The 12,107-nt window shown below is 46.7% G+C and overlaps 1 protein-coding gene across 4 annotated transcripts in view; it reads right to left on the minus strand.

Moving 5' to 3' along the window:
• Positions 1–210: 210 nt before the first annotated feature.
• The window catches only part of LOC142497981 (guanylate-binding protein 3-like), a 29,197-nt gene continuing 17,300 nt past the window's right edge, over positions 211–12,107 (minus strand). For all 4 annotated transcript variants that reach the window (XM_075606477.1, XM_075606478.1, XM_075606475.1 and 1 more), the window contains exons 9-11: positions 11,278–11,490; positions 6,680–6,782; positions 211–2,641 (exon numbers count right to left, since the gene is read on the minus strand). In XM_075606477.1, coding sequence (XP_075462592.1) covers positions 2,142–2,641; positions 6,680–6,782; positions 11,278–11,490 — 816 coding nt within the window. In that variant the 3' untranslated portion in view covers positions 211–2,141. The remainder of the gene's footprint in view (positions 2,642–6,679; positions 6,783–11,277; positions 11,491–12,107) is intronic.

Genomic DNA, 12,107 nt, shown 5'->3' on the forward strand with positions numbered 1-12,107 from the left:
GAAACGGCGCCCAGCACCTAGTAAACTATGATTCCCCCTGTAACCCCTATTTAGGTGAGTTTGGGCTTTAACCTTGTATGGTGTTGGGCCTGTTGACTCCGGTCGATATAAACTTCTTTTCTTTAACTCCTTCAGAAAATAAGTAATACTTTAAAGCAACAGAAACAGAGGTCAGAGGGCGTCAAACCCGGAGCAAATCAAATAGCAGCATTTATTTAAAGCTTTCTTTATTTCAATTGCATTTCATAAATCTGGCGCGGTATACATAAATCTGGCACAGTATACATAAATCTGGCGCGGTATACATAAATCTGGCGCGGTATACATAAATCTGGCGCGGTATACAGTACATAAATCTGGCGCGGTATACATAAATCTGGCGCAGTATACATAAATCTGGCGCAGTATACATAAATCTGGCGCGGTTTTTTGCTCAGTCAGAAGGCGGATACAGAATCCTCGGGGATATATGGGCACATGTATTTTCTGCTGAGCCAATGAAGCATTGTTTGTCTATCTGTTTGAATATACAGCAATTCCAGCGGCAGTATTCTCTCACACGGAGAAGTGTCACGGCAAGGAGACGGGTATGTTATCCCCAGGGCTTCCTCTTGATGGCATGATGGGTATGTCACTCGTTAGGGACGTTTCCTACATCTCGCTCAGATTGTTAGCGGGGAGATTTACATCATTTTGTGATATAAAAAGGGGGTATAAATGGGACCCATAGGCCCAGATCCACCAAACGGTGCTAAGCTTCACCACGTGACTGGGAGTAAAGATGTGATACTGCGTTGCACCCTTGTGTGGATCTGGGCTGTGATGCAGAACCTGATATGCGCACTGAGTAACTCCTCCTACTGACACGCCTCAAACGCCACACTGCTGCTCATGGGACGCAGGGAGCACTGTGACACACTGCTGCTCATGGGACGCAGGGAGCACTGTGACACACTGCTGCTCATGGGACGCAGGGAGCACTGTGACACACTGCTGCTCATGGGACGCAGGGAGCACTGTGACACACTGCTGCTCATGGGACGCAGGGAGCACTGTGACACACTGCTGCTCATGGGACGCAGGGAGCACTGTGACACACTGCTGCTCATGGGACGCAGGGAGCACTGTGACACACTGCTGCTCATGGGACGCAGGGAGCACTGTGACACACTGCTGCTCATGGGACACAGGGAGCACTGTGACACACTGCTGCTCATGGGACGCAGGGATCACTGTGACACACTGCTGCTCATGGGACGCAGGGAGCACTGTGTCACATTGTTACTATCAGGCTGAGCGTGAAAATGCTTCTCTGTCCCATGTTTGCCCTGAAATAGCCGCGCTACATCTCCCCGCGTGCCTCAGGAGGGTCCTGCTTACAAGATGAAACATTTCCACTAATGTTTCCTGTTTTCTCGCCCAGAACCCCTAAATCCCTCTCACCTGGGTTCTTAAGGTCTGGACTGACAGCGTATAAAGATCTTTAGCCGTTTCCCTGCCAGAGCAAGGCGCCCCCGGCCCCTCTGGCAGAGAAAGGGTTACCAATCAAGCGATAGATGCACACAACCCTATGAATATACATCCGCTGATTCAGGGCGGTAACTGAAAGATACTTTATAGCACATTTGTTTCAATGGTCTGGAAGGGGTTTTAGGACGTAGCACCATTAAGTAAATATGGGCCACTATTCAATATGCTGTAGAACTCTAATCTTCATTCCATTCATTTCCTTGATTTGGGAATTAAGCATATTCATTATGTGCCGATGTGCCCCTAATCTGCTGCTTTACCCTCCCCCCCCCGCCCCTTGCATCTGGTCACAATGATGGAGGGTTTATTGAGGTGAGGAGGAGCACATACAGGACTTTAATGGGATGGGTGGGAATTGTGTATGTTGGGACGGCACTTTTCCCCGTGTATCACAAGTCTCAGATGGCAGAAATGTGATAACGGTCAGAAACACAATAAAAAGCTTCTCACGCGGGACGCCGCTGCAGGGAAGAAAAGCTGCGCCATGAGCACTTAGCACAATTACCACATGCATTGTATATATATTACAACGTAAAAGCAAAGCTGTATGCCAGAAATATTTAAACACTTTATGTATATAATAAAGCAGTGGTACGCTGAATATGACTACTTTATAATTTCTTCAGTGCTTCTCCCATTAACATGGCCCCTGCTGGGGCTGCCCACCCATCGGCCTTCCGTTTTGCTCCTGCTCCTCTTCCCTCTGCACCCTTCGGCCTTGTGTTTTGCTCCTGCTCCTGTTCCCTCTGCACCAGGGAACACCATACATGAAGCCCTTTTGCCACTGCTGATACTATGTTGCTAAACAAATCCTGAGCTTGGCTTTTGGATGCGATTTCTTGCTTCAGGCCTTTAATCTCATCTGCCATCTCACTGGCCTGATCCTTGAACCCCTGTTTCAGCAGCTTCTCCTGCTCTCTCAGCTTGCTCTCCACGGCTCTCTCCGACTCCCTCCTCATGTTCTCCGTTTCTCTCACCATCTTCACCTCCAGCTGCCTCATGTTCTCCTGGTGACTCTGCTCCTGGTCCTTCATTCTCTGCTCCGTCTGGATCCTCTTCTCCTGCTCCACTCGCTGCTTCTGTTCCATGAGAGCTGCTTTCTCCTGCTCCTCTTTGGAGGCACAAAATGGGGATGTTTAAGATTACGTCACTTACATATTTTGATACAATACAACATAATTTACCTCTTGCATGTATGTATATTTTTATATGTACTCAGCGCTTTACAAAAGAAACAATACAGTACAGGGAATCATAATACAATAAGTGCAAGAAAGTCAGACAATAGAAAAGGAAATACCTGCCCTGGGGGCTTAGACTTGTTCTATAGTAAGTGCGGGAGCGCGCGCCTGTGCAAACGCGCGTGCACGTGACGCACACTTTTTGTGTTTACAGTGTGTGCTGCCAGGAGCGACAGGTTTGCGGTGGTCTGTGTGTTTGTAAATTATTTATTAACATTGTGCATACACACACACACACACACACACACACACATATACACATATACAGACATACACACATATATACACACACACACACACACACACACACACACATATACATATACACACACATATACACATATACACACACACACACACACATACACACACACAGACATACACACATATATACACACACACACACACACACACATATACACACACATATACACACACATATACACATATACACACACATACACACACACACACACACACACACACACACACACATACAGACATACACACATATATACATACACAGACATACACACATATATATACACACACACACACACACACACATACATTGCAGACTGAGTGGTAGCGGCGCAAAAACATAGTTTTCGCTGTCTTCGCCCCTATCGGCCGGCTTCACGCTCACCGCAAGCGCGCCCACTATATTACGGCCTTACAAGCTAAGTGGTATGTTGGGAGAGTTACAGAGACAGCGGGTGAGGGAATAAGGGCAGTAGGTGGCAGTGCTTGGCCACAATGGTTGATAGGAGCGACTGTGGGACAGTGGCCATGAATCTGGGCTGTTGGGATGCTGCATTTAAGAGGTGAATTTTAAGGTCTGTTTTAAAGGTGGGGAGAGAATGTGCTTGGTGTATACACTCTCAGAGTGTGAGAGAGTCCCATAGGTAAGAGGCGAGAGAGCATAGAGGGGAACGGGTGGAAAGGAGACAGTTATGGGTAGAGCTCGCAAGATGAGCAGGGACACAGCGAGAGATCAAAGCTGATATGCAGGAAGGAGCAGATGAGTGGAGAGCTTCGAAGCTAAGGAGGTGGACTTTGTAAGTGATCCAAAAAGTAATGGGAAGCCAGGAGAGGGGTTTAACGAGGAGATGAGCAGAGACTGTTCTGGGAGAAAGTGAAACTATTCCAGCAGCAGAATTTTGGATGGATTGCAGGGGAGAAAGTTGTGAGGCAGCATGTTAGCAGCATGTTACAATAACCCAGACGGGAGAGGATAAGGGCATGCATTAGAGTTTTAGCAGTAGATTGAGAAAGAAAAGGATGGATCTTGGCAATATTACGGAGGAAGAAGAAATACATTTCACTCCTAGGCCACGTGCTTTGGTGACAGCATAGATGGTAGTACCATTTACTGCAATGGAAAAGGGAATATTGGGCCAGATTTAGGGGGAAATATGAGGAGCTCAGTTTTAGACATAGTGGCCAGAGCACCATCCACGAGGATATGGCCAGGAGACAATCAAAGACTTTTGACTGGATTGCAGGAGTGAGGGTAGGTGGTGGATAGATATGTGTGTGTATCATCTGCATAGAGGTGATACCTAGGACCAAAAGATTTGATGAAGTCAGCAAGTGATAGTGTGTAGAGAGAAAAGGAGAGGTCCCAGAACAGAGCCCTGAGGTAAAACCAAAAGACAGATCAGCAGGAGACGAAGACATGTTAGCAACAGAGACAGAGAATGTGCGATGGGAGAGGTGGGATGAAAACCAGGATAGAGCTTTGTTCCAGATACCAAGAGAGTTTAGAATAGGAAGGAGAAGAGAGTGACTGACAGTATCAAAAGCAGCAGAGAGCTCGAGTAGGATTAGTAGGGAAAAGTGACCGTGGGATTTTGCTTCATGTGGATCATTGGCTACTTTAGTGAGCATAGTCTCTGTTGAGTGAGTTGTACGAAAGCCAGATTGTAAGGGGTCCAGGAAAGCATGGGAACTAAGAAAGTTTACTACACAGGCGAACAGGAGACGTTCTAACAATTTGGAAGCAACCGTCAGGAGGGACTCAGAGCAGTAGTTAGTAAGGTCCGTAGGGTCTAGATTGTTTTTGAGAATAGGTGTGACCTCTGCATACTTAAAGGAAGAGGTAAAATATCAGAGGTCAAGGAGGAAATGAAGATATGGGTGATAGTGGGGACTAGGACAGGATCAAGAGTTCTAACAAGGTGTGAGGGTATAGGATCGAGATGGCATGGGGTGGAGGGAAAAGAGAACATCAGCTTAGAAACTTCAAACTCTGTAACTGGAAAAAAGGAATCAAAAGAGGAAGAAGGACATCTCGTTAGAAGGAGAGAGGAGGGGGAAGGGACAGAAAGAATCTAATTGTGAATATCATCTACCTTGCCTTTAACGTGGTCAGCAAAGACTTAAGGAGAAGTGATGGAAAGTGGAATAGAAGGTTGGAGGATGGAGCCAAAGACAGACAGCGTTGATTGGATATGTGAATGTTGAAGAGTGAGATGTAGTGTTTGGCCTTTGAGCAGAGCTAAAACAGGAGAGGCGAACTCTGTAGTGTGGAAAATCAGCATGAGTGTGAGATTCCCTTCATAGGCGTTCTGAGGAGTGAGTGAAAGTGCGAAGGGAGCGTGTTTGTGAATTCAGCCAAGGCCGTGGGTTAGAGGGACGGGTGTGCCGGAGCCAAGAAGGGGCATATAGATCAAGAGCGGAGGAGATGATAGAGTTGTAAGAGTTGACAAGATTGTCAAGTTCAGAGGAAGGAGAGAAGAGAGGTTAGTGTTTAGGGTAGATGCCAGAGCAGAGAGGTCAATCGACCGAAGGTCTCAAGAGTATCAATGTAGAACAAAAAAGATGGGGGCAAAAGGAATGAGTGGTGGTGACTATTAGGAGGTAATGGTCAGAGATTGGAAGGGGTAGATGGAGAAATCAGATAGGAAACATTTTTTTTAGTAAAGACCAGGGCTAAATAGTGACCATCCTTGTGGGTGCTGGAATTGATCCATTGGCGAAGGCCAAAGGAGGAGGTTATAGATAGAAGGCGAGATGCCCAGGAGTCTGAGGGATCTTCAAAATGACAATTGAAGTCCTGCAGCTGGACCTCAGAGATAGAAAATGAAACAGATGGAGGCATAAGACGGAGTTGATATTGGCCATTGGGGCGTGGAGTGAGAGAAAGAGAGACCACCATAGGAGACAGCAGCCTCTACATCAGAGTCATATTGTGAGAGCCAGGTTTCTGTTAGAGCAAAGAGGTGAAGAGAGTGAGAACAGAAGAGGTCGTGTATATCCAGAGACTTGTTAGTCAGAGAACGGACATTCCAGGGGGCACAGGAGAAGGGAGACAAGGAATAGGTATTTCATTAGATGGGTTAACACCCTTAGAAGAGAGAGAGGAGGCAGAAAGGTGTGGGCGAGAGCAGGTGGGTATATGCACAGGTCCAGGATTAGGAGAGAAATGAGAGATGGGGGGGGGGGAGAGGGAGAGGGGGGAAGAGGGAGAGGGATATGTGGATAGAAGGAGGAGAGGAAGTTAGAGAGAAAATAAAAAAAGTTTACAAAAGTGAGGAAACGGCAAACAGAAAGAGCAGTAGTGAGGGAATATTGGGAGGCAGTGCAGGTGGTAGGGAGAGAAAGGAAGGTGGAGAGAGTTCCCAGGTATTGGCGAATGCTGGGAGAGAAGCCTGCATCGCAGTTACACAGCCCTTATTAAAGGTGCAAACCCACAACTGTACAGTTGCATGTGACAGCCCTACACAACTGTAACATGCTAATAGCACACATGTGACAGCCCTACACAAATGTAACATGCTAATACCACACATGTGGCTGCTTTCATTTCTTGGGAAATAATTTTGTGTGTCTACGAATATGTTTAGTATAATGTGATACGCAGCCCAATAACTGCTCGTACATTAACTGGTATACAGAATCCTTACCAGCCAGTTTCTTCTGTGCCTCACTCAGGTTCTTTTCTGCCTGCAGAATACTCTCTGCCTCCGCCTTCCTACTGTCCAGATACTGACCCAGCACTTCCTGCGCCTGTAGACAAAGTCAGAACCACACATCAGTATTCATTGCTGCAGTACCCTTTGTTTGCCACCAGAGGGGGCATTCATATTTCAACTTTTATATTACAGCTTGCAATATATGAATTTGCAATAATTGTACGTACCACTGAAAGAATAAGCATTGCTCACATAGTTTTTTTAATATACAAGTAATTATTATATATATTACAATATTTAATGGCGTCATGATAATATCATGAGATATGTATTTTAATCCATCTGGTGCTTCAGGGGTTAATGGTGTAACAATTTGGGGTTAAAATGAAATATATTGGGTTTATGACAGGTCAAGACATTTTCTTGGTCTGTGCTGGTTCAGTGAGAACTTAATTGGGGGGTGGGGGGCATCATGGATGGTCCACTAAACATGACGTGTTGTATAGAAGGTCATAAACGCTAACCAAATACTATTCTGCCTGCCTGAAAGAAGCCTCCGCATTCCTGAATTATTACTGGTGCATGCCAGAGATAGGTGACACACAGGGTATTCTTTCTTTGAAGGACTTTATTAAAAATGAGGTCATCACGTGACGTCATCTACTGTACATGCTAAGTGTTACATGTGTGCAATCGTTGCACCGAGTCACATGTAATGAGGCCAGATATGGAAAGTCTAGCAGGTAATAAGGGACAGGTATCCATTTGGCATTCAAATTTAGTATTAAGACAGTCATAATGACCGCCTGAATCTAGCGATGTGACTCAGGGGAGCGCAATCTTTTCCCCCTGCACCCCCCTGCCAGCTGTCTTCCTCTCCACGCGCCCCCCTCCCTTACCTTGGTTCCCAAAATCATGATGTCACATTGCCATAGCAATGCGACTTGACATGCCCCGCGGTGTCATTTGACGCTGCGTTGCCATGGTGACGCGTCTCCAGAAGCCAGCTGAACCAAGGTAACTAAGGTTTACAGAAGCCTTAGACGCTTCCCGGCATTTAATTTAAGTGCCTTCGGGAAGCGCGCGGGGCCTCCGTAAACCCCGCACCCCTGCAGATAATCTCTGTAAACCCTGCTCCCTCAGTTTGCGCACCCCTGACGTGACTCACGTGTGTCTCAGTATTAGAGGTGGGAAGTTATGAGTGTGCTTATATACTGAGGCAAAATCTAAACGTCGTTTGTAGCTGTTTTTTTTACTCTGTCATAAAACTATCAATCTCGTAGGCGATTTACGACAGGGGCGGGCTTATGTTTCAATGGGAAAAAAAGAATACATATGCCCAACATGTGTCCATCTCAGGCTCTAACTCCAACCCCCTGGATTTCACCTGTGGTGTCCCGCAAGGCTCTGTTCTGGGGCCCCTACTCTTCTCAGTGTTCATTAATGATCTTCCACAGCTTGTAAGGAAGCCTCAATACACATGTATGCAGACGACACAATCCTATATGCACACAGCCATAGCCTCTCCGACCTTCAACACATACTTCAGTCTGACTTTTTGAGACTCGAAAACTGGATTTCCCAAAACAAACTGTTTTTAAACACTGACAAGACTGTAACAATGGTATTTGGGACCAAGACTAAATTTTTAAAGCTTCCAGCGACTGAGCTCCAGATTAGAACCAACACCACCCTAACCCCTGTCACTAGTTTTAAATACCTGGGCTTATGGTTTGACTCCCACTTAACATTCGGGATGCACATTGATACCCTGACAACCAAGACCTATGCCAAACTAGGGGTACTTTACAGGAACAAATCCTCCCTAAGTCTCCTGGTCAGAAAGCGTATCGCACAGCAGATGCTAATGCCAATTATTGACTATGGAGACGTAGTATATGGCTCGGCACCTCAAATCCACCTTAGCAAACTTGACACCCTCTTCAATTCAATTTGTCGTTTTGTTCTCCAATGCAACTACAACACACATCACTGCGAAATGCTCAAAGAACTAGAGTGGTCAACACTAGAGTCTAGGCGCAAAGTTCACCTTTCCTGTCTTGCCTTTAAATTCTTCATGGGCAAGCTACCCAGCTACCTGAACAAGCTCCTCACCCCTACCACTTGCAGCACTCATCACCTGAGATCAGACTCCATAAGACTGTTCATGGTCCCAAGGCTCAACAAAGTATCCGGCCGTTCCTCCTTCTCCTACCGAGCACCCCATAACTGGAACAACCTACCAGAGACTCTCACATCCACCACCAGTTTAAGTTCTTTCAAATCTAAGGCTGTCTCACACTTTAATCTTGTCTGTAACTGTTTCATACGCCCATAATATATATTTCTTTAACTGTGCACACAATGTCTTGTATATAATGTATACCCTGTTCATTTATGTAACTGTATTTGTAACCATGTATTATTTGTCTTACTCTGTGCCCAAGACATACTTGAAAACGAGAGGTAACTCTCAATGTATTACTTCCTGGTAAAATATTTTCTCTTAATATATAAAATCGAATGGTTAGTGAGGTTAGTGCTATCTGCGGTGAATCTGATTGGTCCGTGACTCATTGGCCAAGAGGTACGCCCCACTGTGACATCACCTCCTTCACTCTCACACACTTGCAGTCACACCACACGGCCAGAACCTCTGAGGACTCCTTGGTACACAGTCACCCCCTCACACTCACACACTCAGTGTCACACTCAACACTGTACACACACTCACACTCAACCCTGTACACACACACACAGTCACCCCTGTGTACACATACATTCACAGTCACCCCTGTGAAACAACAACCTGTACACACACACACACACTCACTCTCAGCCCTGTGTACACACACACACTGTCAGGCCTGTACACACACACACACACACACACTCTCACCCCTGTGTACACACACACACCCCCTCCGCTCACCTCTCCCGGCGCTCCCGCTCCCCTCATCTCCATCCCCGGCGGGGGAACAGGCAGCGGACCTCGCGGCGCCTCATCTCCATCCCCGCGCAGCGGAACCCCTTCCTCCCTCGCGATGCACCTAAGATGGCGGTGGCGCCGAGTGAGATGTCCCTGTGCACACGCGCGCACATTACACCCCCTCCGCTCACCTCTCCCGGCGCTCCCGCTCCCCTCATCTCCATCCCCGGCGGGGGAACAGGCAGCGGACCTCGCGGCGCCTCATCTCCATCCCCGGCGGGGGAACAGGCAGCGGACCCCCTTCCTCCCTCGCGATGCGCCTAAGATGGCGGCGGCGCCGAGTGAGAAGATGGCGGCGGCCGGAAGTAGTTCCCTCGCGGCGCCGAGTGAGAAGATGGCGGCGGCCTGAACTACAGGTAGGTGTCGCGTGTGTGTCGCTCTAGGTGACGTGTGTGTGTGTGTGTCACTGTGTGTCTGTGTGACAGTGTGTGTGTGTGACACTGTGTGTGTGTGTGACACTGTGTGTGTGTGTGTGTGACACTGTGTGTGTGTGTGTGTCACACTGTGTGTGTGTGTTGCCCCCCCTGCCTTTCATGCCCCCCCCGCCTTTAACGCCCCCCCCCCCCGCCTTTCACGCCCCCCCCCTGCCTTTCACGCCCCCCCTGCCTTTCACGCCCCCCCCCTGCCTTTCACGCCCCCCCCCTGCCTTTCACGCCCCCCCTGCCTTTCACGCCCCCCCCCTGCCTTTCACACCCCCCCTCACGGCCTCCGGGCAACGCCGGGTATATCAGCTAGTAAATAAATAAATTAGCAAAGATTATGAAAATCAGACTTCAACAGGGGCGTGTTTTGGATTAAACACTTGATTTCTCAATCCTTTGCCAGTATCCTCTCTGGGAGATAATCCTGACAGTGCATGGTAACATAGTGTGTAGGGATTTCTGTTTTATGTTTTATCTGTTATTTTAAGAAACTGTCCTGCATTACTGTAATTCTATGTTCTTGTAATCCTTTTTTCTGTACTCTAAGCACTGTATTTTTATATATTTATTAAAACACTTAGTCATTTAATAAGTGATGCTTTGGGGCTCTGAATGAACTTTTGCATGTTCTGCAGAGAGCATTTACAGTTTCGGACACATTTTGTTACAACAGATTTTTGTGTGTTAAGTGCATAGTTTTTTCTATAATAAACAGGGACCTGAGACCCTGGCAGATATTAATTTGACATCTTTTATTTGCATCATTTCTTGGGTGGTGGAAGTGAATAGATATGATTGCAATTGAGTAAGGGGTTAATATTGTCATTGAAAGTACCTTGCGAGGTGGAAAGGTGAGTTGGCTAGAAGAGCCGTGTGTATTAACCCTGGTTGCATATCTAATTCATGTGTGATATCCGTGACAGATGGTATATGGGGACGGATTTGGGGAAATATTGTTTATTTGAGGGAACTTTGCGAAGGTGAAAAGTGGGAGCGCTTGTGAGCTGTGTATTAACCCTTGTCTCTTATGCAGGTTACGTGCTCACAGGTGTACCATAGGTGACAAATGGGTATCTATATATACAGTACACACACCACATATCTATCTATACTGTATAAGTAGATATAAGCAGATTGTTGCTGCAGTATATACACTCATTGTGTTGCCCCAACGTTACCTTCACCCCCTTGTTTGGATGGCTGTTGAAACTCTGCACCACTTGGTCCCGGTCCTGATTATAGAGTTGGAAGCCGCCGGGCTGGGAATACACCCCGTCACTGAGGTTCTTATCTAGATTGGCACTGAGGTTCTGGAGTAACGCTCGGCAGGTATTTTTAGAAGCAGACTCATTCTTCTCAAGCAACTCCGTGTAATATTTCCCAATGCCCTCCTAGGAAAACACAATAGGAATAAACAGAACAAACAGAGACAGGATGGACAAATTACCCATATACTGTATACTACCCCTCAAACTGCAGGAGGATAACACAGTGACACAGGCATAAGTGACCTATCACCTGCTGGAGCTAACACAGAATTACAGTGATAAAGGTGATGTGTAGCCTAGCACCAGCTAAACAGCTACTTAAGGCCCCAACAAGCTCAATGGGACACCATTGTATACTGAGACAATGACATTATTATTCCATTATTGATTGGGCCACTTGCCGCTTATTTGGGCCCCGTTATCGTGATAGTTTTCTGTTACAGCACAATACAGTTACTAACATTGCGTGAGAAAGGCGTTACCTTTAACAATCGGGCATAAACAAATACATACAAATGCCAATTATTATTTGCGCATTCAGTTTTTTAATAGTGATACATTAGTTAAAAAATGGGGTTTGAAGACTATTTATGGCTATAGCTCCCCCAAATAGCTACCACCACCCCTGGATACATAGTCGACTGGGATTGCTCCTCCTATAGTCTGATGGAACAATGGTATTTTTGAAGGCAAGTGATGTGTGTTGGGTGATACCCTAAAGTGTATGGGAGATAATGGAG

The sequence above is a fragment of the Ascaphus truei genome, chromosome 6 (assembly GCF_040206685.1).
Source record: "Ascaphus truei isolate aAscTru1 chromosome 6, aAscTru1.hap1, whole genome shotgun sequence".
NCBI lineage: Eukaryota > Metazoa > Chordata > Amphibia > Anura > Ascaphidae > Ascaphus > Ascaphus truei.